Here is a 25,333-nt window from a genome sequence, read left to right on the forward strand (position 1 = left end):
TGTAGATCGGTTTTCAAGCTTGGTAAACCATGGGCTCTCTTTTTCAGAATATCTAAAAGTAAGATCCCATGACCCTGAAGAAGCCATCAGACATGATGTCATTGTATCTATAGTAACTGCTGCAAAGAAAGACCTTCTGCTTGTCAATGATCATCTTCTTAATTTTGTTCGGGAGAGGACTCTGGACAAGAGGGTAAGAATAGAACGTAATTATTCCTTTTTTTGTGCATGTGTGATCATGGTGACATACAAGTAGTTTGGTGCAAATAGCTCAAGCCAAGTTTGGGAAGCTGCATTATGACTTGTGTTGATCAGCTTTTGTCCTTTTCAAATGAATTTTGCATTCCAATATACGTATTGAAATGCAAAAACCTGTTTACAACAGGTCAGGAGGTGGTCAAATGCATCTCTCAATGAATTCTGAATGATCTCAGAAGCTCCTTTAAACTGATGCCGTGAGCACAGGGCCCATGTTGTTATTATTATTATTATTATTTTTTTTAATCAGAAGAATGTTTTATTTGAACACATTCAAGCATACATGTTCCATAAACACAAACTAATGCAAAGTTGTAATGTACATAACAGTAAACCACAAATAGGCAATTACAGCTTCCAACTTCATAGAGCTCACTAAAGAGAACATAAAGCCCCACCTAGTGGCTGAAAACACAAATGATAGTGCCAATAGAGCATCAATATTGCACACTCCAAAGTCAGACAGTGACACCCAGCATTGAGTAACCAACAGCATTCTACCCCAATATCCTATCTATAATTAGGTCTAGTGGGGCCAAGCCTGGTACATTAGGCTAACCTCCCCAAACACTCTCAAATGTAAGGCCCATATTATTTAAAAAAACTAAATCCACATGCACGTTAAATGTTAATTGCATTAAAGTTTTTCTTTAGAATTTCTGTTAACCCATGACATGTAGATAATGTTTGAAGTTTGTCAAGTTCAGCCCATTTAGTTACTGCTGTTGAGTTATTTTTTTTTCTCACAATCCTGTCTTCATCATCGTCCATTTTTATTCCTTTGTAGTGGAGAGTGAGAAAAGAAGCAATGATGGGTCTTGCTCAGATCTATAAGAAGTATGCCTTGCAGGCAGAAGCAGGGAAAGAGGCAGCAAAACAGATTTCCTGGATAAAAGATAAACTTCTGCACATATATTACCAAAATAGTATTGACGATCGGTGAGTTTATTATTATTTATTTATTTTAGGATTTTGTTGATTTTTCTTAAACTCTTTTTTTTGTTTTTCTGTTATGCAACTCTGCACTGGATACTTACAGTATATTAACTAATACAATACTAAATTCCAAATAAGTGCTGTTGCAGTCATAATCCACACTGTCAATTCAAACAAAGCCTGAGATTGTTAGTATAAATTAGACTTCATTAGCACCATGGAGAAGATGTATGACCTGTTGCTCTTTCTGATAAAAGGTGTAATATAACTTAAAAGCATTAGACTCTGTGCACGGGTATGTTTATACACAACCATTTGTGTGTAAAAGTAAAGCTGGCCATAAATGGACCACGGGTTGCAGGAAAGAAAATCAGTCGATTTCTCCCATGGAGCCATTGGGGTTTATTTACTAATGGCAAATCCACTGTGCATTACAAGTGTATTTGGAAGTGCAGTCGCTGTTGATGTGAGGGGAAGATCTGAAATGAGGGGAAGCTCTGCTGATTTTATCATCCAATCTTGTGCAAGCTAAAATAGTTTTTTATTTTCCGTGCACATTCATCTCAAATCTACTGTAACTGCACTTCCAAGTGCACTTACAGTGCAAAGTGGATTTGCCTTTAGTAAATAACCCCCATTCTCTTCTCCCAGCGGGGGGAGAACACAATGAAATTTTAGAATCCGAAAGGCTAGTTGTACCCAAGTTGATTGATTAACTTGAGTACATTCAGCTTGCCCATACATGGTTTGAATTTTGGCCAGTTCAGCAGGGAGGTTTGAATAGTCTATGGCCAGCTGTAGTTGGTATTGTATTTATATTCTCTTAGGTAGTTACCCATGGACATTGGCTAATAACATAAATTAATGTTAACGCTATAGTGACACATGGGATAGATTGTAATTGCAGATTAGAAATGCTTTCCTCCCCTGCTGAACTAGGTACTTGAAGCACCCAATCATCGGGCCCCTAACCTAAACCCAAAACCAGTGCATTAATCCCTTGTTCATCCATGAGTGGGATCAAAGAACGCCACTGAGTGTAGGAAATGTAATTTGTGGTGAAAACCTGTTATGGGGAAATTGGGTGTAAGCTACCAACTTTAGTTCTGTGACTGTTGAAAAGTAATACAGTCCTTAACCCTGTAATGTGCAGCTTCTGCATCATGTGAGTGATGTGATTGGATCTCACAGTGGTCACGTGATTCAAAGCTTGCCACACTAGCCCCCAATCAGAAGCCTTAACAAAAAGCTATCAGTGACAATTTTGGTTTGTGTGCTGTAAACACAAAACCTCATGCTAAGGGTCGCCACTACTTCCGACCAGCCTAAGTGACTAAACGATAAATAGGGTTCTCAGCCTGCACGTCTCCACCCACCATAAACTACTATGTTTTAAAGGCCAACATCTCCTTTAAAAAAATAAATGCACATTCTTTTCAGGTAAAACATTTTTTTTTTTTTTTTTTTTGGAGCTTGCAGAGCGGTGCACCTGCCATCATGCAGAGTCAGGTTCCTGCAGACTCTCTCAGTATAGCTGTCTTCCTGCACCTCTGGTATGAGCAGATAGTTACTGGAGAGCAAAAAGGTTGATGTTCTACAAGAGCGCTCACCAGGCTCCTCACAGTTCATTGAGAACTACAAGCTGTCTCCTGTGGTGGCAGATGGTAGTTGTAGTTCATTCATTCACATATCTCTTTGCATTTAACATTTTGCAAGAATATTAGCTAATTAGGGCAACATCCTGCATTTTCTCTAAGCTTCTTACATTCAATCAGTTTGTCACTACTTGTAATAATGATGCTCATATTAAGTAAAACACCTATACAGTCATGTTGAATACCATGTTTACAGGGTGTTGACTTTTTTTTTTATTTGTATTTTTTTTAGACTACTGGTGGAGCGAATTTTTGCCCAGTATATGGTACCTCATAACTTGGAAACCACAGAAAGAATGAAATGCTTGTACTATCTGTATGCAACGTTGGACCCCAATGCTGTTAAGTAAGTGTTGTACATTGCAGTAGTGAATTTTTTTTAAAACTATATTGAACACATTTTGGCACTACTAAATGTTATGAACTTAACACAGTAGTTGCTGTTGTGGGTTCTCAAGTGGGTAGAAGCCATAGATTTGGCATTTAAAACAGAATGCATGTATTGAATTGTATATCCATTTTCATGACTGGAATCCCTTTAACTCCTACTCCCCCAGAGCCTTGAATGAAATGTGGAAATGTCAGAACATGCTGAGGCATCATGTGAAGGATTTGCTGGATTTGATTAAACAACCCAAAGTAAGTGGTCTTTTTTTCTCTGTAAAATGATCATGTGATAGTTCAAGGACACCTTTTGTAGTACCTTGCAGTGACAACTTTAAATGCCTAATTATTGAGTTATTTCACATGGTTTTTGCTTTAATATCTATGCACTCATGTAAAAAAAAAAAATCACGAATGCCATATTTTTGTAGTCTGTTCCATGTGGTGTTAAGCCCAGGTTTTTTTTTTTTTTTTGTTTTTTTTTTTTTATTTACATTTTTTTTTGTGTGAACCTGACCTACAATAAAATGTTTAACAACACTGCTGACGTGCAGGTACATACCCGTGTTCAAATCAATCTTTTTGCTTTTGTGAAGCCCACATGGATCCTAGGGTATCCTTCTACATCAGATACCTTGACTTCTGCCCAAGTCAAGATTAAAGTGATTGTAAACGATCACCTTGTAAAACAACCCATTCAGCTTAATATAGGATTGAAAGGCAAAATATCTGTGTATGGATATAAATAAAACATTATAATTATCCACTCATTTTTGTATAAGTGATCGCATTCCCTCTGTTTTCAGCTGCATAAGAGCCGGTGGAGCAGAAAAAGCAGCTTAACCACTTTCAGACCGGACCATTTTGCTGGTAAATGACCAGAGGTCTTTTTACACTTTGGCACTGCGCTGCTTTAACTGGTAATTGCGCGGTCATGCAATGTTGTACCCAAACAAAATTTGCGTCCTTTTCTTCCCACAAATAGAGCTTTCTTTTGATGGTATTTGATTGCCTCTGCGATTTTTATTTTTTGCGATATAAACGTAAAAAGACCGCAAATTTTGAAAAAAAATGATATTTTCTACTTTTTGTTATTAGAAAAATCCAATAAACTCAATTTTAGTCATACATTTAGGCCAAAATGTATTCAGCCACATGTCTTTGGTAAAAAAAAAGTCAATAATTGTATATTTATTGGTTTGCGCAAAAGTTGTCACATCTACAAACTAAGGTACGTTTTCTGCAATTTACGCAGCTTTTAGTTTACGACTGCCTATCTCATTTCTTGAGGTGCTAAAATGGCAGGGCAGTACAAAACCCCCCCAAATGACCCCATTTTGGAAAGTAGACCCCCTAAGGAAATTGATAAGAGGCATGTTGAGCCCATTGAATATTTTATTTTTTTGCCTCAAGCGATTGAATAATGACAAAAAAAAAAATTTTTTTTTTTTTTTACACAAAGTTGTCACTAAATGATATATTGCTCACACATGCTATGGGCGTATGTGAAATAACACCCCAAAATAAATTCTGCTGCTTCTCCTGAGTACGGGGATACCACATATGTGGGACTTTTTGGGAGCCTAGCCGCGTACGGGGCCCCGAAAACCAAGCACCGCCTTCAGGCTTTCTAAGGGCGTACATTTTTGAGTTCACTTCTCACTACCTATTACAGTTTTGAAGGCCATAAAATGCCAAGATGGCACAAAACCCCCACAAATGACCCCATTTTAGAAAGTAGACACCCCAAGCTATTTGCTGAGAGGCATGTTGAGTTCATGGAATATTTTATATTTTGCCACAAGTTGCGGGAAAATTACAAACTTTTTTTTTTTTTTTTTTTTTTTCACAAAGTTGTCACTAAATGATATATTGCTCACACATGCCATGGGCATATGTGAAATGACACCCCAAAATAAATTCTGCTGCTTCTCCTGAGTACGGGGATACCACATATGTGGGACTTTTTGGGAGCCTAGCCGCGTACGGGGCCCCGAAAACCAAGCACCGCCTTCAGGCTTTCTAAGGGCGTAAATTTTTGAGTTCACTTCTCACTACCTATTACAGTTTTGAAGGCCATAAAATGCCAAGATGGCACAAAACCCCCACAAATGACCCCATTTTAGAAAGTAGACACCCCAAGCTATTTGCTGAGAGGCATGTTGAGTCCATGGAATATTTTATATTTTGCCACAAGTTGCGGGAAAATTACAAACTTTTTTTTTTTTTTTTTTTTTTTCACAAAGTTGTCACTAAATGATATATTGCTCACGCATGCCATGGGCATATGTGAAATGACACCCCAAAATAAATTCTGCTGCTTCTCCTGAGTACGGGGATACCACATATGTGGGACTTTTTGGGAGCCTAGCCGCGTACGGGGCCCCGAAAACCAAGCACCGCCTTCAGGCTTTCTAAGGGCGTTACAGTTTTGAAGGCCATAAAATGCCAAGATGGCACAAACCCCCCCCAAATGACCCCATTTTGGAAAGTAGACACCCCTAAATTTAGGGGTACACTAGTGAGACTAGGTAATAAATGGCGGGTGCCCTGAAACTATAAAAAAATAACTAACCAACCAGCGTCACCTGTAACAGTTATATGGTGATCACTGGTGAAAGGGTTAACTAGGGGGCAATCAGGGGGCTTTATGCGGTAGTATATGGGGGTCCCTGGCGCTATAAAAAGCTGCGGCGAACCTAAATACCTACCTGCCTAACTAGCGTCACCTGTGACACTAATACAGCGATCAGAAAAACGATCGCTTATTAGGCTGGGTTCACACTGGAGCGATGCGGGAACGCCACGAATGCGCGGCGGGTTCCCGCATCGCATGCCTCCCGGCGGCAGTTCACACTGCCCTATGCGAACTGCTGGGAGTGTCAGTGAAATGTTACTGACACCCCCAGATCAGTTCGCATATCGCAGTGCGATCTGCAAACTCGGATCGCATGGTGTGAACACCCATGCGATCCGATTCTGCTGCGGGCCAAAAAAAGGGTCCCGTGCGAATTTGCGGCGGGTGCGGCGGGTGTGGCGGGTGCGGCGGGTGCGGCGAATGGCTGAACTCGAATCGCACAGAGATCGGATGTGATTTGCACTGCAGTGCGGTGCGAATCACATCCGTTCTCATAAACCGCTGCAATGTGAACCCAGCCTTAGTGACACTGGCGACGGGGGGTGATCACGGGGTTAAACCTTTATTGGGGGGGTTAGGGGGGTACCTTAGAACTAAAGGGGGCTAACCCTAACTGCCCTAACAGTTATTAGTCACAAATGACACCCGCCGGGTGATCAGGGGGTTAAACCTTTATTAGGTAATAAATGGCGGGTGCCCTGAAACTATAAAAAATAACTAACCAACCAGCGTCACCTGTAACAGTTATATGGTGATCACTGGTGAAAGGGTTAACTAGGGGGCAATCAGGGGGCTTTATGCGGTAGTATATGGGGGTCCCTGGCGCTATAAAAAGCTGCGGCGAACCTAAATACCTACCTGCCTAACTAGCGTCACCTGTGACACTAATACGGCGATCAGAAAAATGATCGCTTATTAGGCTGGGTTCACACTGGAGCGATGCGGAAACGCCGCAAATCCGCGGCGGGTTCCCGCATCGCATGCCTCCCGGCGGCAGTTCACACTGCCCTATGCGAACTGCTGGGAGTGTCAGTGAAATGTTACTGACACCCCCAGATCAGTTCGCATATCGCAGTGCGATCTGCAAACTCGGATCGCATGGTGTGAACACCCATGCGATCCGATTCTGCTGCGGGCCAAAAAAAGGGTCCCGTGCGAATTTGCGGTGGGTGCGGCGGGTGTGGCGGGTGCGGCGGGTGCGGCGAATGGCTGAACTCGAATCGCACAGAGATCGGATGTGATTTGCACTGCAGTGCGGTGCGAATCACATTCGTTCTCATAAACCGCTGCAATGTGAACCCAGCCTTAGTGACACTGGCGACGGGGGGTGATCACGGGGTTAAACCTTTATTGGGGGGGTTAGGGGGGTACATTAGAACTAAAGGGGGCTAACTCTAACTGCCCTAACAGTTATTACAGTCACAAATGACACCAATGCAAAAAAAAAAAAAAAAAAAAATGACATTGGTGTCACTGTGACTGGGGGGCAGGGGTAATTGGGGGGGTGATCGGGGGGTAAAGGGGGGGTGTGAGTGTGCCTGGCATGTTCTACTGTGTGTGTAGAGTGTTGGTGCAACTCACCGATCCGCTCTCCTCCGTGTCGGAACGGAAAATACCGACACGGAGGAGAGAATACATCACTTCCTCTCCTGTGTTTACATTACAGGAGAGGAAGTGATGTCACGGGGGATTCCTATTCGTCGGGAGCGATCGCGAGGGGGTGGCCATGAACGAATGGCCGTCCCCTCGTCCGGGATCGCTCCCGCACGAATACCGACCGCCGCAGGCACCGGGCGGGGGCCCGATCGGGCCCCCGACCCGCGGGAGGCAAGGGACGTACATGTACGCCAATATGCCTGCCCGTGCCATGCTATCGACGTACATCGTCGTGCGGCGGTCGGCAACTGGTTAATGAGCTTCTCAGTAAAAGGCTGTGCAGGTGGGGCATGTCAAGGCGAGTATGATCATTTAAGGAGAGCAGGCTGAGTTCCCAGCATAGAGAACTGACCACAGTGTGCTCTTCTGCTTAGTGTGACCAGTTTTTAATAGGAAAGCAGAGGGACTGGTCCCCTTCTGGTTCTGGTCATTCAACTGCCAATTTACAATGCTTTGGTTGGCAAAGAAATCTCTGGCATTGACAGATGGCGGATCTTAGCAGTAGTACAGGACAGGTCTAATCTCAACTTGGGCAGAAGTCAAAACCCCATATTCAACCTGTGCCTAAGACCCACTGGGTTAGATTTATATCCACTTATAACTTGTTATAGCTTGTTCAGTTGAGCTTTTGGCAAAAAAAAAATCTGGAAGTGGATTAGTTTCTATGCAGAGTTTTGTACTCTCCCGTTTTATTAAATAACCCCCACTGTGTCTTTGTGCTGATTCACCTACTGCTGCCGGGATAAAAAAGTTTGTTCAGGCAGTGCACTCACCAGGGGAAGCAGTAGTGAGGTGTAAGACAAGATGGGTAAGCCCTTGATTTTCATTCCAAGGGGTCAATTCACTAAGAGTTAAATAACGCAGGCATATGCAATTAGCGGACCTCCAGCTGTTGCAAAACTACAAGTCCCATCATGCCTCTGCCATTGGGTGTCATGCTTGCGGCTGTCAGTCTTGCTATGCCTCATGGGACTTTAGTTCTGCAACAGCTGGAGGTCCGCTAATTGCATGTCCCTGAAATAACGGCTAATAAAATGCATTAAAATACAGTATGCGGTAAGAATTGTGCAAGTGTTTAATTCATTAAAGTGGTTGTAAACCCTTACAAACCACTTTGACCTAGAGGTAAGCCTAGATTATGGCTTACCTGTAGGTCCAAGAAATATCTCCTAAACCTATATGGTTTAGGAGATATTTACCCGAAGACAGCCACCGTGGCGCGCAGGCGCACTGGGCAGGCTGCAGATCGCGGCGATATGCAGCGAGTGTCAGCTCCTGTGCGCATGTGTGGGAGTGACATTGCGGCTCTGGCGAATCACAGACCCGGAGGTCGCTCCGGGATCCATGGCAGCGGCGAAGAGGAAGACGGAGGACCGCTTCGGGGGCTTCGTTCTCAGGTAAGTTATTCATAATGAGCTAGTATGCTATGCATACTAGCTCATTATGCCTTTGCCTTGCAGGGTGTGTTTTTTATTTTTTTCCCTTTACTTCCTCTTTAAGAATTTTGTGTTAAATACCAAATGCAGTATTTTAAAATTTGTCGTGGAGTTCACCTTAAAATCCATACTGGACCCGAAGAGCCTGGCATGCATTTGGGGGGAACCCCATGCTGGGTTTTTTCATCATTTCTAATTGTCAACTTGCCTCTATTTTTTTTACATTCAGCTGTCAGCAGGGAACCTGCTGACAGCTGATGAGTCATCCGTTGTTAAGGATGCAGAAGCCAGGTTCCTGGCCCGTTCCTTAGCTACCAGCTATTTGTTAAAATAAAACAGCATGCAAATGAGTTGCGTGACTGCGTTATCGCATGCAGTGAACGTTCGTGAATTGACCTCCATGTATATATATCATATCGGAAGAAATATATTTTTTTGGGTTAAAACTTTGAGCACCTAGGATTGGCTGCTTTTCATTAATGTTGCAACTATAGATTATCTTGAGGCTCTGTTCACACCTAGGTGTTTTTTGGGCATTTGTCTGCTGTAAACCTCCGCTCTAAAAACGGCCAACAAGACAAATCCCATTCATTTCAATGACCCTTGTTCACATATGAGCGTTTTGTAATCTGAACCAAAACGCCTGAAGCTAAAAGTACAGGAGCTTATGTGTTGGCAGATTACAGGCAGTTTCTGCTTTTTACCTTGGTGACCTTTTTGACCTGTACAAAATTGTGACAAAAATCGAGCGACTTTCTGCCTGAAAACAAAACGCCTAGGTGTGAACAGAGCCTAAGGCAACTCAAGTCGCCTAAATCATTGTTCAAAATAACAGCTCTCTGCAAACAAGATATTGATGTTCTCCTTTTTTGCTACCCATCATGCCAGTCTCTGCAGTAGTGAAGACCCACAGAGGATGCTGCATAATCCAACACTTGTGGGTATCGGATTCCAGGCCTCTGCATGACTTTAGTGGTTCAATCCTGTAGTCCTTATTGCACAACTGTGTTCCTGTAGTGATGTAGGGGCCAGTAGGAGGAACTATAGCGTGTGGCAGGGGACCAGTAAATCGGAACTCCCAAGAGATATTGTATTCTGTCAGATCTTCGGCTGGTGTTGTGTTTTTATTTTTTTAAACTAGTGCAGACTTGGTAGCACAAGGTTGTAGTGCTTGGCGCGTAGACTCTTCAGTGATCAGATGTTTGGAGTTGCCTGGTTCTGTTCATATTAAAAATTTATTTGCATTTCATACCAATGTCCTTCATTGTGCCATGGTTCCATTTATTATGTACCCAATTCTTCGAGGTGACTTATTCCCTTATTCACTCTGCGATTTCTTGGTGCAATTATTCAATGTCGCTACTTCATATCCATCAATATCTATGTTTCAAATGATTGCACAGTCTAATTATAATGGATATTGTATTACACAAATTTCACACTCGAATATGAATGCAACTTCAAATCAAACTACCCGTTAAATCAAATTGAACTGAAAATGCATTTGTGACCTCATAAACTATTATAACATGTGGTCTAAACCTGTCACTATAGTAACAAAGCATAACATGCAATTCAAAATGTAATTAAAGAATTACAGTTTACTTAACTAATCGGTTACAGAAAATAGTATATGGACTCATCCAAAACTTTTGGAATGCATATCGCAAGTTACGCCTGCCCAGTGAGAAATTTCTCAGCGGATCGTCACTTCCGTAGCCAAATGTGATGGCTCTCCATATGTGATGAAACACCTGCCCCTACATACCATAATTGCATGTATGAATGTACACTCACGTCACCTATGTATGAAAATGTCAATTGTGCTATACATTGTTTGGCAGCCCACACTGCAGTGAGTGCACTAATTCCAGGGCCATTATTCTTGATGTTGGCCATAATGACCTCTTAGGGCTTTTAATGTGTCGCATATGGAAAAATTTGGGGTACCAGACTTGGCCGTCATTTTTAAATAATGCTCAACTTGCGTATCTATTTACTTGGCACAATCTTGTCTCTTATGTTTTATGAAACGGTTGAGTACTATAGTGCATTTGTTTGAACTTTGGTGTATTTTTTACTCAATTTGTCCTTGATAAACCGTTCAAACTTCATATGTGTCTGATATATGTGTGCGATAAAAAGCAAAAATGCCCCGACAGTGGTTATTTGTTACAATTCCAGTTTTCATTTTTTATGTTCAATATTTTTATTAATTTAGCATTGGCAAGTTACAATTCTAATTGTGGCATATAAACAGTATGTAACCTGGCATACATGTTTTATATTTTGTCTTCTACATTTGTAGGCTTGCTTAGCTTTTGATTGAATATAAAGATTAATGCAACACATATACAGCAGGGGTGTCCAAACTTTTTTCAAAGAGGGCCAGATTTGATAAAGTGAACATGCGTGAGGGCCGACCATTTTGCCTGACATTCTTTGAACCATTAAAATTTGGTCTGTGTGTTTGTCCCAGCACTTATACATTGCTCAACAATTCTCTTGCCTTTGTGGATGTATGTGGTGAAGAGATGAGCTTGGGTGTGTTGTTTGGATATACCATCTTTGGGCGTATAACACGCACCTTCACTTTAAGAGGGAAGTTTCAGGAAAAAAAACGTACATTTTAAATAAGGAACTGTGAACAAAATAAAGGTCAGTGCCCATCTACAGCCTCACAAGTGCCATGACTGCAGCCCCACCATTGCCATGAATGTAGACTCACCGCTGTGAGTTGGGCTGTTCGAAACCAGCAACGTGGGCCGCAATTGGCCCGCGGGCCAGACTTTGGACATGCCTGATATACAGTATATACCTGTTTAACAAGTTTTTGCCTATCAATAGGATAACAGGATTGGGGATGGTGAAGGTGGAAGAAAAGTGGTTAGAATACAGGAAAGGGTAGGCAGGGTGTGGGAAGGTATTCAGTATAGTTGCCTAAAGCCTTGTACACATGGGCTAAATATCGGGCGGTATCTGTCTGTTCAGTAGAAACCCTCCTGACATTCAGCCCGTGTGTACAGAAGCCGATATCTGCCAAGGGGGGTCCACATTTTGTGTGCAGGATTTTGTTGTGGACCAGATTTCACTCACAGTAGCTGGGCTCCAAAGTAACACAAAGGTCAGCGGTCTGTTTATTGGTTCAAAAAGGAGGATGAGGGGAAAGTTTAGAAATCATCCCTAAATCGACCCTAGAGATTTGGTCTGCAGAGTATTTGATGCACGTGTTCTCAAAAAAAAAAAAAAAAAAAGTGGTCTAGAGACAATTGTGTATGGTTTAGGTTGGTTTTCTGCCTACTGGAGGCGCGTTGTAAAGAACGTATTATCTTTGTGCAGAGAGTCAATGTCTTGTTCATACTTATGGACTGTTGCTGCAAGGTTGTCTACCCAGGGATTCTGTATTGACTGTTTCTTGGCCTAGCACATGGATTTCCCTGGAGAGTCTTTCTGTGATGTGAATGGAAGTAGCATGCATTTTTGTAGCACGGTTTCATATTTTCAACAGGTTGCATTGGAATGAGTCTGTTTGTGTGAAGGGTGGGGTACTGCATAGGTTGAGGTCTTTCTTCCTCATCTCCAGTGCTGTAAGTCTTAGCCATTGGGGATTCTGTGAGTAAAGGGGTAGCTGGTACTTTCCCATCTTGATTGAAGCACTTCTTTGATAGATTTCAGCTTAGACTTACCCTGAGTGCCAAGATGCATCCGGTTTGTGGGAAGCTTCAGATTTTGGGTGGGTAGTGTGGTGACTGTGCTGGGATTTAAAGTTGTCAGGTTCTTTCCCTGGGGGTGTCCACCATGATGAGTTCTACGCCTCTTATTCCATTTTTATTGAAATGTAAAGTCCCTGGAACAAACATTTTTGCAAAGTCGGTATCTGGACTCTTCACACTAAGGCAAACCATTTAGAATGGATGCAGGCTTACAACTAGCAATCACAAAGTAGGAATCAATGAACGAAGAGCAATAACGGGCAGCACTGAGCCTGTCGGGAGCAGAAAATCTTATTTTTTTGCAGGCTGAGGACAATGGACAGCTCCAGCAGCAGCTATGAGCTGAGGTTGATGATGTGAAAGTGAGTGAACACCCCAATCCCCCTTTCCCCTGCCAACATACTGTGTGCACTTAAGTTCAGTTGGGCCTGGGTCCTCCTGTATTTTCATGGCAGTTTTGTGCTGATTAACCACTTCAGCTCCGGACCAATAAACACCTTAAGGACCAGAGGTCTTTTTGCAATTTCGCACTGCGCTGCTTTAACTGGTAATTGCGCGGTCATGCAATATTGCACCCAAACGAAATTTGCGTCCTTTTCTTCCCACAAATAGAGCTTTCTTTTGATGGTATTTGATTGCCTCTGCGATTTTTTTTTTTTTGCGATATAAATGGAAAAAGAGCGAAAATTTTGAAAAAAAAAGATATTTTCTTCTTTTTGTTATAAGAAAAATCGAATAAACTAAATTTTAGTCATACATTGAGGGCAAAATTTATTCAGCCACATGTCTTTAGTAAAAAAAAATGTCAATAAGCGTATATTTTTTGGTTTGCGCAAAAGTTATAGCGTCTACAAACTAGAGTACATTTTCTGGAATTTACACAGCTTTTAATTTATGACTGCCGATCTCATTTCTTGAGGTGCTAAAATGGCAGGGAAGTACAAATCCCCCCCAAATGACCCCATTTTGGAAAGTAGACACCCCAAGGAAATTGCTGATGGGTATGTTGAGCCCATTGAATATTTTTTTTTTTTGTCCTAAGGGATTGAATAATGACAAAAAAAAAAAAGTTGTCACTAAATGATATATTGCTCACACATGCCATGGTTATATGTGGAATTGCACCCCAAAATATATTCCGCTACTTCTCCCGAGTATGGGGATACCACATGTGTGGGACTTTTTGGGAGTCTAGTCGCGCACGGCACCCCGAAAACCAATCACCACCTTCAGGATTTCTAAGGGTGCAAATTTTTGATTTAACTCCTCACTACCTATCACAGTTTCGAAGGCCATAAAATGCCAAAATAGCACAAAACCCCCCAAAATGACCCCATTTTGGAAAGTAGACACCCCAAGCTATTTACTGAGAGGCATGTTGAGTCCATGAAATATTTTATATTTTGCCAAAAGTTGCGGGAATATTACAAACTTTTTTTTTTTTTGCACAAAGTTGTCACTAAATGATATATTGCTCACACATGCTATGGGCAGAAGTCAAATTACACCCCAAAATAAATTCTGCTGCTTCTCCCGAGTACGGGGATACCACATGTGGGGGACTTTTTGGGAGCCTAGCCACGTACGGGACCCCGAAAACCAAGCACTGCCTTCCGGATTTGAATATAAAATGCTATAAAAAACAAACTAACCAGAGTCACCCGTAACACTTATACGGTGATCAGTGGTGAAAGGGTTAACTAGGGGCAATCAGGGGGTTCAAATTTTTATTAGGTAGTATATGGGGGTCCCTGGCGCTATATAAAAACCTGACGGGGAACCTAAATAACTAACTGGCTAACCAGCGTCACCAGTGACACTTATACTGTGATCGCTGGTGAAAGGGGGTGAAAGGGTTAACTAGCAGCAATCAGGGGGTTAAAACCATTATTGGGTAGTATATCGGGGTACCTAGCGCTATAAAAACCTGGCGGTGAACCTAAAAAAATAACTAGCTACCTAGCGACACTAGCGACACTGATGCAGCGCTCAGAAAAATTATCGCTTAGTGACACTGGCAAAAGGGGGTGAAAGGGTTAACTAGCGGAAATCAGGGGGTTAAAACCATTATTGGGTAGTATATCGGGGTACCTAGCGCTATAAAAACCTGGCGGTGAACCTAAAAAAATAACTAGCTACCTAGCGACTGTAGCGACACTAATGCAGCGATCAGAAAAACGATCGCTTAGTGACACTGGCAAAAGGGGGTGAAAGGGTTAACTAGCGGCAATCAGGGGGTTAAAACCATTATTGGGTAGTATATCGGGGTACCTAGCGATATAAAAACCTGGCGGTGAACCTAAAAAAATAACTAGCTACCTAGCGACACATGCAGCGATCAGAAAAATGATCGCTTAGTGACACTGGCAAAAGGGGGTGAAAGGGTTAACTAGCGGCAATCAGGGGGTTAAAACCATTATTGGGTATTATATCGGGGTACCTAGCGCTATAAAAACCTGGCGGTGAACCTAAAAAAATAACTAGCTACCTAGCGACTGTAGCGACACTAATGCAGCGATCAGAAAAACGATTGCTTAGTGACACTGGCAAAAGGGGGTGAAAGGGTTAACTAGCGGCAATCAGGGGGTTAAAAACATTATTGGGTAGTATATCGGGGTACCTAGCGATATAAAAACCTGCCGGTGAACCCTCGGGGGGGGGGGGGGGTTTGTGTGCCTGTGTGTACCTACATGTCAGTGTAGTGTTGGTGCACACTTACTTTTAGTCTTCTCCTCGTAGTCCGGTCAAAAAGACCGCCCCGAGGAGAATGACATCACTTCCTCCTTCCTGTGTAAACAATACACAGGGGAGGAAGCTTCTCATTGGCCAGGAGCGATCCAGAGGGGGTGGCCGAAAACCAACGGCCATCCCCTCATCACGGAGCGCTCCTGGACCGAATCGGACCGCCGTAAACAGCGGGAGGGGGTCCGATCGGACCCCCCACCCGCTGGAAGGCAATCACGTAGATGTACGTGATTGTGCCTGCCTGTGCCATTGTGCTGACGTACAATGGCAATACGGCGGTCCTGAAGTGGTTAACAAGCTCCTCTCCGTTCCTGCTGGGGTCCTAGCTGCAGTGTCAGGCTCAGGCTTGCATAGGCAAGCAACAGCTATACCTCCAGTTCACATATTGTGCTAAGATCTCCGCTGTTTGCTTTTTCTGCTATTGCTTAGAATGAGGGTAAACCTGCAAAGGCTCCTCCTAGCCAGCTCTTGGTGCTGCTCTGTGCTAGTAGAGAAGCTGAAGCCTGGTGCGCATCACTTGTTGGGACTCTCAGGTGCCGCAGCTATCTGGAAGGATCCTTGCAGAGGAGACCGAGGCCCTCCCCCACTAGAATGTTCCTACGGGTTTAACCTAAATTCTGGAGTCAGCAGGAGTGGAGGACGGTGCACTTCTTTCAGAGAAAATTAATTATTCATTACATAATGTTTGAGATTTAGTTAAAATCATAAATTATTTTGGAAAAATATATAATATACGGTAGGTGAAAAAGAGAGATAGATATTGGAACCAAGATATATTCTGTCTATAAGTTTCTGTTTGTTGTATTGATATTGGCCCGGCCATAATTTTCACACGTTGTATTGTTTGTCTTCTTGTTTCAGTCGGAAACCAACAGTAAAGCAATATTTTCTAAAGTCATGGTCATTACACGTAAGTAAGCAGTGGTTTGTTTTATGTGAAATGGGATGTTTTTACCTCCTCTCCTGAACGATTTAACTTGACAGATAGTAACCCACGTTTAAAACGTCCTTTTTGCCATGTTTACATGCCGTGTTTGCGTTTAGAAGCTTTATTTTTATTTTTTTAATCATTTTGTTTTCAAAATAGCCAAAAATTAAGAGCACCTGTAAATGAATTGTGGCTTAGAAGCGCTTGGCGCTTGAAATGCCTCTAAAATCAGCTTCTGAACCAATTTTTTTGCGTTCCAAAAAAAGCCTCTAAACGCAACTGCCTAGAAAAGACTATAAACGATTCTGTGTACTTGTACTGATAAGAGAACATAGAGGAGAGTTCAGGAGCAGTTGAAAAAAATGCCCAACTGCTCCTAAACGTCTGTGTAGCAGCAGCAGTGTACATGAGGCCTTTTCTTTTCTTTTAACTTTTTTTAGCCAGTGTCCTAAAGTGATGTGCTTACAGATGTCTGTCTAAAATTATGTCCATTTGTGGGCTTTGGCCACATTATGGCCAACTCTGAACACTCTTGCTGAGGTAGGAATCAGTTGTCTGTGACCAGAAGAAAAAGGGGGGACTGTGCCTGGACACAGATTCAAGAGCAGGGAGGACCAGTAATGTTGCCAATTGATGCTGGATTCTGCAGTTAGCAATCTCCAGGGTAAAAAGTATCTGGTGACCTCGCTGGCAGGGTGGTATACAGAGCCCGTGGGGCACACTTGCCGTGAGGGTTGAAGATGGCCTTCTGACCTAGCAGCGTGAACTGATGAATACCCCTGTAGTGGAGCAGATGTGGAAGTCTTTCCATAAGAGTTTTCCCTGTAAATTTGGGGCCATACTTTATTAGTGGTTTTCAAAAGGTTCAGACTGGAATGGCAGGAGTGTGTGAAGATGCCCTTGCATTTGTCTGTGCCACGTACATTTTATTGGTTCTCGTGGCGTAGTAACATGTACAGTTGGAGGCTCCAGGTTACTACAGGGCAGCCACAGCTCCAGCAGCTCAGCTTTACTCAAGCACAGCCCAGCAGCCTAAAGCGCATAATGAGGAATTGGAGGAATATCCTTAGGATGTGGAAGAAGATGATGATGTTCCAAATCCGGGAATCCTCTGTAGGCAAGTCCTGCTGGGAGGAATCTCAAGGTCCGGGGCTAAGTTTGCTCTCCTGAAGTCTCCTTTTCTTAATATCACTTGATTTGGGTCCTGGCTGCCGCAAAAAAAACATCTCTTCCTGTGCACCCTCACTTGCAGGAAGTAGTGTTTGCTGATTGGGCACACCCAGAGGTGATGCTTTCACCATCAAAATGCTTCACTCAGCAGTAACCATGGAATAGGAATTCTATAAAAAAAATGTGTTTCTCTGGTGGTTGACATGGCCATTTCCTGCTTGAATTAGACAGCCCCCTTTTCCTCTCTGTATCATGATTATCAACTGGATATTTGTAGTTTTTAGCTACTTTAAATTTTCTTTGTAAGGTTATAGATTACTAAGATTTTTCATGGTTTTTGTTTCTCAGGAAACTTGCCAGACCCTGGTAAGGGCCAAGACTTTCTCAAGAAATTTACCCAAGTGTTGGAGGAAGATGAGAAGATAAGAGGGCATCTGGAGAAACTTGTCAGTCCGACCTGTTCATGCAAGCAGGCAGAAGTGTGTGTGGTAAGTGAATACATTTATTAAAAACTGTTTTCCATTATTTTATATTTAAAACTGCTGAGGCCCGATTGTGTCCAGTATGCTATGGTTTCTGTTTTTCTAGGTCTGATTGAGTTGTTTCTCATTGACATTCGCATAGTCAAACACCACTGACAAACTAGTTTGTTTTACAGTTTTTTTCATACTATAGCTCTTAGGTTGTCTGAAAGAAGTTTTAATTGCTGCATGGTTGTGTGGAATAATTGTGGCACGAGCCAGCTCACGGTTTGACTGTCCTTACATCTGGTATCGGCATAATAGCAAATGGCCAGGAAAATATGTTCAAGTCAATGTGGGCACACGTTTATAGTTTATAGTGTTCATCTACTTATATTTTTTTTACATTAACGTGCATTGGGTAGTAGTAGCACCATAGCCTGCCCTTGGTTCCTGTGAGCAAAAATGCTTTAACATTGTGTCTTTCTTAAACACAGGATCATAAATCGCAGGAGAGTCAATTCATAGACTATTGGGTAATGCTCTGGCTCCAGGTGATTGGCCACTGGCAAATAGCAAAGCTTGACACTGCTGAGCAATAATCCTTCCCACTCCCAACATTACCCCAGTTTTTTGCAAGTGACCGCAGGTGATGAACCTATCCCTCTGCTGAGAGAGTCTTTTCTGTTTTCAGTGCACTAAATTCTGCTTGAACTTCATTTCTCTGCATAGCCTAGCTGCTCTATAGCAGTGGCGATTTTGTGCATCGGTCCCTAGGGATGGTTAATTACAGAGGGACAGCGACTGGACCCCGCTGGAAGAACAGGGAAGGCCTGTAAGCTGCATTGGCACTGAATCCTGTGTGGAGCGCTGATTTAGGCCACACTGCCTTGTGCGACCCGCTGTGGGTGCCATTAACAAAGTTAATGATGCCCCCAGTTTAGTTCACAAATCGCATTGCCAACTGTTAACATGAGAGCACCCATGCGATCTGATTCTAGTGTGGGGAAAAACTCCCTGCACTATTTTCTGTGCGAATCCAATGGGAGTTTAGCCATACTGTATGGCTAAACTCGCATTGCTCAGAGATCGCATGTGATTGGCACCTCCAGTGTGGGTGCGAATCACATGCAATCTCTGAGATCACGCTAGTGTGATCCTAGGCTTTAGGAAAAATCTTCTCCTGTGCTTTTATGCACCCTCTCCACCAGATCAGTTGGAGTTTCCTGGGTGTTTTGGCCCTAGGCCTCTGTAACTCGGCTTTGTAAGGCCACCTCCTGGTCCCCTGTTCATGCCTTTTCAAAGGACACCCAGTCTTCTGCAGATGCAGCTTTCGGCCGCATGGTTCTTGCAGCAATACAACCTTGTTTGGCCTGGTGGCACAGTTTTGTTGACCTAGTTGTTGCCCACCCTTCTCAGGCATTGCTTGAGGCTATCCCAGGGTCTATGAATACTCAGCCCATATCCTGCAATGTACAATTAAGATAAGAAGAAGAATTTAGACTTATCTGTAAATTCCATATCTTGGAGTGCATTACAGGACGAAAGCCACCCTCCCATCTATTCCTTGGCAAGTCTGCATTGCTCCTAAAGTATCCTCAAAAGTTTTGCCAGTGTCCAGTCACCTGAAGGTATGAGCCTATAACCCAGGGTCTATGAAAATTTGAAATTTTAGAATTAAGTCAAAAAATTCCTCTTATTAACAGACAACCAATTTGTTTTTCTTTTTCTTCAAAAAGCGTGATATTACAAAGAAACTGGGCAATCCTAAACAGCCAACAAACCCTTTTCTGGAGATGATGAAATTCCTGCTTGAGCGGATAGCCCCTGTGCACATTGATGCAGAATCCATAAGGTAATATCAGTTTTTGTGTTTTTTTTTGTTTTTTGTGTGTGTGTGTTTTTTTTTTTTTTTTTTAATGCTTGTTATAATAGAATTTTTTTTTTGTTAGAAAATAAGTAAGGGACGACATTGATGCTTCACAGTAACAACTGAGAAAATGTTATTGCAAACTGGTCACTGTGATGTATATTGCTGCAGGACAACTTCAATTACACAAAAAGTATGAAATATGAAACTGTAACATAATCATTAAATGAAAATAGAAGGAGGATTTTTGGGACTTTGAATGAGGCTGGATGAAACTGTAACATGTTTAAACAAATTGAAACAAATGAAACACCAAAGCATTACATCAGTAATCCTAATTGGTTGAAATATATATGTGAAGAATTGCACCTGTTGATGGATTGATTATTATACCAGTCTTGTAATTTAAGCAGCCTTTCCGGAAAGTATAGCCCAGTGTTGCCAACTGCCAGTATTTTTACTGGCAGCCAGTAAAAAATGGGCACTTTTCTCCTGCCTGTAAATGCCAGTGAGAGGAAAAAGGCTGCCAGTAAAAAATATGGCTGTGACACTTGGCCGAAACCATCCTTGCTATAGTGTGTTCGGACTGTCCCGGCAGTGTGTCACATGAAGGTGGGAGTGGACTGAAGGGACCACCTGGCATGGATAGAGAGGGTCACTGTGACTCTTCATGCCAGGAGGGGACGTTTCATCATCATCTGTGCTGCTGCACACTGCTGTCAGTGTCGCTCTGAGAGTCAATTTCATGTGTGTGTGCCGCCTATTCTGATTTCTTGCCCTCTCGATTCCTGTCCCTGAGCTACTTATTTACTATATTGGAAATAAAATAAATATATTTTGCCTTAATATCTACCTTAAATCACTTTGCTAATTGCATATTGTACTTGTTTGTAGCCTAAATACTGAAATTTGCCTTAACACTGTCATTTTGTAACTTTTAGATATGCCAGTAAAAACTTCACAGTGCTAGTAAGATTTGGGTGTTGTGTCAGTAAATTTCAATCTGGTAGGTTGGCAACACTGGTATAGCCTGATCTGTGAACTAAATTCCTGTCTCTGTAGTTACACAATAATGGTTGTTCACTTACCTGACACAGCACATTCATTGTACAATGGTGAAATGTCATCACCCTGCTCCCTCCTACTGTCAGAAACTTCCTGGTGTTTGAGTGACATCTGTGCGCAATGTATTTGTGAGCCTGACTGCCAGGTGTGCAGGAGATTTTTGCAAACTATTATAAAGACACTTTCAGTGGATATCTTAATAGTTTCAATGGCAAATTGTGTTTGCCTGGATGTTTTAATTATCTAATTATTATTGAATTATTTAAAGCCAAGCACCAGGCATATATAGAAGGCACAAAATATTGTAGCTGTTCTTAATACACCATTGAATGTATCTTTGAAATCACAAGCAGTGTATATCTGAATCTGACCTGCTTTCAGCTTCTTGCAGTTCCTACAGCATTGGTCAGAGGGTAGAAGGGAGAAGCAGCACAAGAAGCCAGTCAGGTGTTCTGCAGTTTAAGGAGCATGCTGATAGGAAGAGAATGTAGAGTTGACGGAGATGCTGTTTGGACAGCAGCTTTCACTGCAAAATCAGAGTGGGCTGGAAAGGAGATCTGTAACTAAAATGGAAACTGCAGCAGATAAAGTTCAGGACACCTTTTCTGCCTGGCCAGACTTTGCTGTGTGGCAGGTAAAACCGCTCCAATATTTTTGTTTCTGTATATTTAGCTGTTGCCTGGAGTTCCACTTTAACAAACACTACATTCTACACTATCTTATGATTGAACTATCAAAAATAGAAAAATCATGTGGACCTTGGGATCAACTTAGAAAGCACACTACTGGGTATACATGAGGACATATGGATGCCTTGTCACATAAAGTTGTTAATTTCTTTAGGACCCTTTCACACGGGCTCTCCAATTGGGTCCGCCTGGTGGTTTTTCAGGCAGACCTGAACAGACACTCCCTTCACCCCTATGAATGAATGAATGAAATACTTGTATAGCGCACAATGCGAACTGAATCGCCTCTAGGCAGCAGATGTTAGCGGTGACATGTCGACTGACGCTCCCGCTGCTATCTGATCCTATCTGCAAATCCAGATAGCTGGTGACCCTATTTTCCATTCGTCTGGCAGATCGGATGAAAAGGGACAGGCGTTCCATTTTCATCCGATCTCCCCATATAGTAGAGTGGGACTCTGACGGGTCCATCTCAGCATAGTGAGCGGAGGCAGACCTGTCATCCACCTGCTCAGCGATTGATCCCCCGCTGAGCAAGCGGAGTGAGTCCGAATGGACAAGCCCATGTGAAAGGAGCCTTAGTGGAAATCTTACCTAGCACTAAGAGTGTCATCCTGGGAGTCCTGTGTCAATGCTGTTTTACCTATTTACAAACATAGTAGGAATCGTCCAAAGAAATTTGATAGGGTCTGATTGCTGTGGATGGAACAGTAGAACCCATACTTTCTTTCTTTTTTTTTTTATTCTTGCCCCCCCCCCCCCCCCATCTGCCCACTTCCTTTCTCATTCCCCACTATCCATCTTGCCCATACATTCTAATTTTCCCCAACATCACCTTCACATCCTCTTGCGAATCCTCGTGACAATACTGGATGCGGAAGCATCAGAGTACTTTTAGGCTCTAGGATTACCTGAATTTATCTGCAATTTTCTCCAACATCGCCTTCACATCCTCTTCATTCCCATTTTGACTCGGCATCCTCTAGGACCAGCATATCAGAAACAGTAGTAGGAGAAGAGGTCGGCGTTTCTGAGTTCTAGGTATAGACTGTCCTTCAGCGAATCCTCGTGACAAAACTGCATGCAGAAGCATCAGAGTACTTTTAGAAAGGCTCTAGGATGAAGGGGCATTAAAGTGTTATCAGTGGTGTGATGTAACACCTGGCCATCCACCTGAGACTCTATTCCAAACATAGCCTTTTTTACACAGTGACGATCATTTGAGTTACATGTGGCAGCCAGTGGTGTGTACAGTATATACTGTATTTTAAGAGTAACTTTAAAATTTTGGTGCAGAGGTTGCCTGAAATCCAGCTTGCATCTTAGTGCAGACAACTGAGAAAATCAGTGAGCCAATCGCACAAGCAGGAAACTACATTTTAGAGGTGTTCTGTATACTAATGATGTAATAAATAGCCTTGTTCTCTCATGTAGGGCTGCAACTAACGATTATTTTCATAATCGATTAATCGGCCAATTTTTTTTTCGATTAATCAGATAAAAAAACTGAAAAAGGGGAGAAATGTATATATGCACGCACGCACGCACGTGTCCCCCCCCCCCCAGTATAGATGACACATTCCTCCCCTCTCACTGCCCCACCTCCTCTCCGTGCTCCCCTCTCCCCCCTCCCCCCCTGTATGCTTGAGAAGATAATGATTTATCTTGTTTATCGTTTGCTACAAGATGATAGTGCTAAGGTGCTTCATGTATCAGCCATTCAGATAATGGCTTTTATTCTTTTTAAATTGATAGTTTAACACTTGGATGGCCAGTTCTAGTGTAACATGATGCAGCAGAAAAAATGTGTTGGAAGCCATTTTTGCAGAGTCTTGACTTAAAGAAACATAGGATTGGTGTCTAAAGAAAACCTATTTAAATTATAGTTGTTAGTGATGCACCAAAATTCCAGCAGCCAAAAAATACCTGACGAAAAAAGGATTTTCAGCATTGTGCCGAAAAAAAATAATGGGTGCCAAAAAGGCCCATGATTTTGCCATGATCTTACCTTGCTTATGGTGTGTTTTTCATAGGTCGTATGACTCACAAAAATTTCAGCAAAAATGCAACACTGGTGTGTTTTTGATGCATTCTTGCTGCATTCTCAAAGCATTTTTTTTTATCTTTTAACTGACCAAATATGCGCCAAAAAATGCGGCAAGCTGGATTTTTAACATCACTTCAAAAGGTGCTAATAATGGCCGACAATAAATTCATAATCATTGAAATTTACGATATTAATTAAAAAGTCAAATATAATACAATTATTTATATATATATTCTTTTTTTTTTTTTATTAATTTTGGTTTCGGCCAAGTGCACCCTGACTTTTCGGCACCAAAATGTTCATTTACAAACACAAAAAAGTGACGGCAGAAAAAAGACTGAGTAGTCTGAGTCTGCCCATAGTGCATCCCCCCCATTAACCCTGTTGTCTAACTATAGATCTATGTTTATCCCAAGTATGTTTGAAGCCATTTACTGTTGACTGTCTCACTACCTCTGTTGGTAGTTTATTTAAATCATCAACTACCCTGCCAGTAAAATAATACTTTCTAAGATTAGTTTTGAACTTTCCTCCAGTTGGTTTGAGGTCACGTCCCCGTGTTCTTGATTTTCGGTGCACCACTAATAGATATATAATTTTTTTTTTCCTGCTGGTGACTGAACCATATTTGCGAGCGATGTTTGTTTTCTGTGTTACAGCTCCCTCATTAAACTGTTGAATAAGTCAATAGATGGCACAGCAGATGATGAAGAGGAAGGTGCAGCTACAGACCAAGCAATACGAGCAGGGCTTGAATTGTTAAAGGTAAGTCACATTTTTATTATAATACGGTATTTTTATAGCACCAACAGTTTGCACACTGCTTTACAATATACAGGGATATAGTAAAGTTCAATTCAGAAGTATAGGAGGGTCCTGCTTGTGGAGCTTAAAATCATTAGAGAGTGGTACAAAATGTAATAAATGAAGACAAGAAAAACACCGCTCCAGGTGAGTGGATCCAGAGTGAGGACCCCTCCCGCGGCCGCAAGCCTCATCTCGCCTGTAGACGTGTTTCGGGTAGACGTGTTTCACACAGTTACATTGTGCTTATTCATAGTAGTTTTGGAGTGAAGTTGGGGAGACAAGTGGTGAGGTGGGACTCAGAAAGGAGTTGTGCAACTTCCTCAGTGAGAACAGGGTCAAAGGAGGAAAGCATTTGTGTGGTTTTGGTTTGTGGAGACGAAAGCACACACAATTCACACAAATTGTGCCAATCTTATTTTCTCTGTAATTCACCAACCGACACAGCTCCTCTCTTAGCCTTTGGGTTGTTATGCCCACCACTAGGAGAATGCTAGGCATTACTTGTTATGTAACACTCAGAACTTTCCAGTTCCGCCCAGGGGGCGGTCCCTTGGGTAACAACCCTCCAGCCTGCCATGCAGTCATCAGTTTTATTTTGCCTAGTGAAGGAGAAGAACCTAGGAACCCCGTGGGCCCCATCGGTCATTGCTTTTTTCTGCAGAAGCTTGACTTTTTGCGGAAGATGATTGATCCTCTGATCTGCTATCAACAGCCGGCTGGGTGACAGGCTGGATACCCTTATCCTTGTAGTCTCCCCAGTCCGGCCATCGAGCGTGTGCAGGTCGCAGCTCCGCACTAGGCCGGCCACGATGAAACCTCAGCTCCAGAGGTGGTTGGTGAGCTTTTATGCTCCGGGGCACATATATGACTGGGCT

General features: G+C 42.4%; 1 protein-coding gene across 1 annotated transcript in view; it reads left to right on the forward strand.

Moving 5' to 3' along the window:
- Positions 1-25,333, forward strand: part of PDS5B (PDS5 cohesin associated factor B) — a 177,030-nt gene that overhangs the window by 83,930 nt on the left and 67,767 nt on the right. Inside the window, exons 11-18 of the mRNA XM_077484113.1 lie at positions 48-193; positions 1,046-1,197; positions 3,082-3,195; positions 3,407-3,488; positions 16,283-16,331; positions 17,868-18,007; positions 19,720-19,835; positions 24,311-24,416. Of these exons, the coding sequence (XP_077340239.1) occupies positions 48-193; positions 1,046-1,197; positions 3,082-3,195; positions 3,407-3,488; positions 16,283-16,331; positions 17,868-18,007; positions 19,720-19,835; positions 24,311-24,416 (905 nt within the window). The remainder of the gene's footprint in view (positions 1-47; positions 194-1,045; positions 1,198-3,081; positions 3,196-3,406; positions 3,489-16,282; positions 16,332-17,867; positions 18,008-19,719; positions 19,836-24,310; positions 24,417-25,333) is intronic.

The sequence above is a fragment of the Lithobates pipiens genome, unplaced genomic scaffold (genome assembly GCF_037356315.1).
Source record: "Lithobates pipiens isolate NorthernLeopardFrog02 unplaced genomic scaffold, aLitPip1_a1.2 Scaffold_16, whole genome shotgun sequence".
Lineage (NCBI taxonomy): Eukaryota > Metazoa > Chordata > Amphibia > Anura > Ranidae > Lithobates > Lithobates pipiens.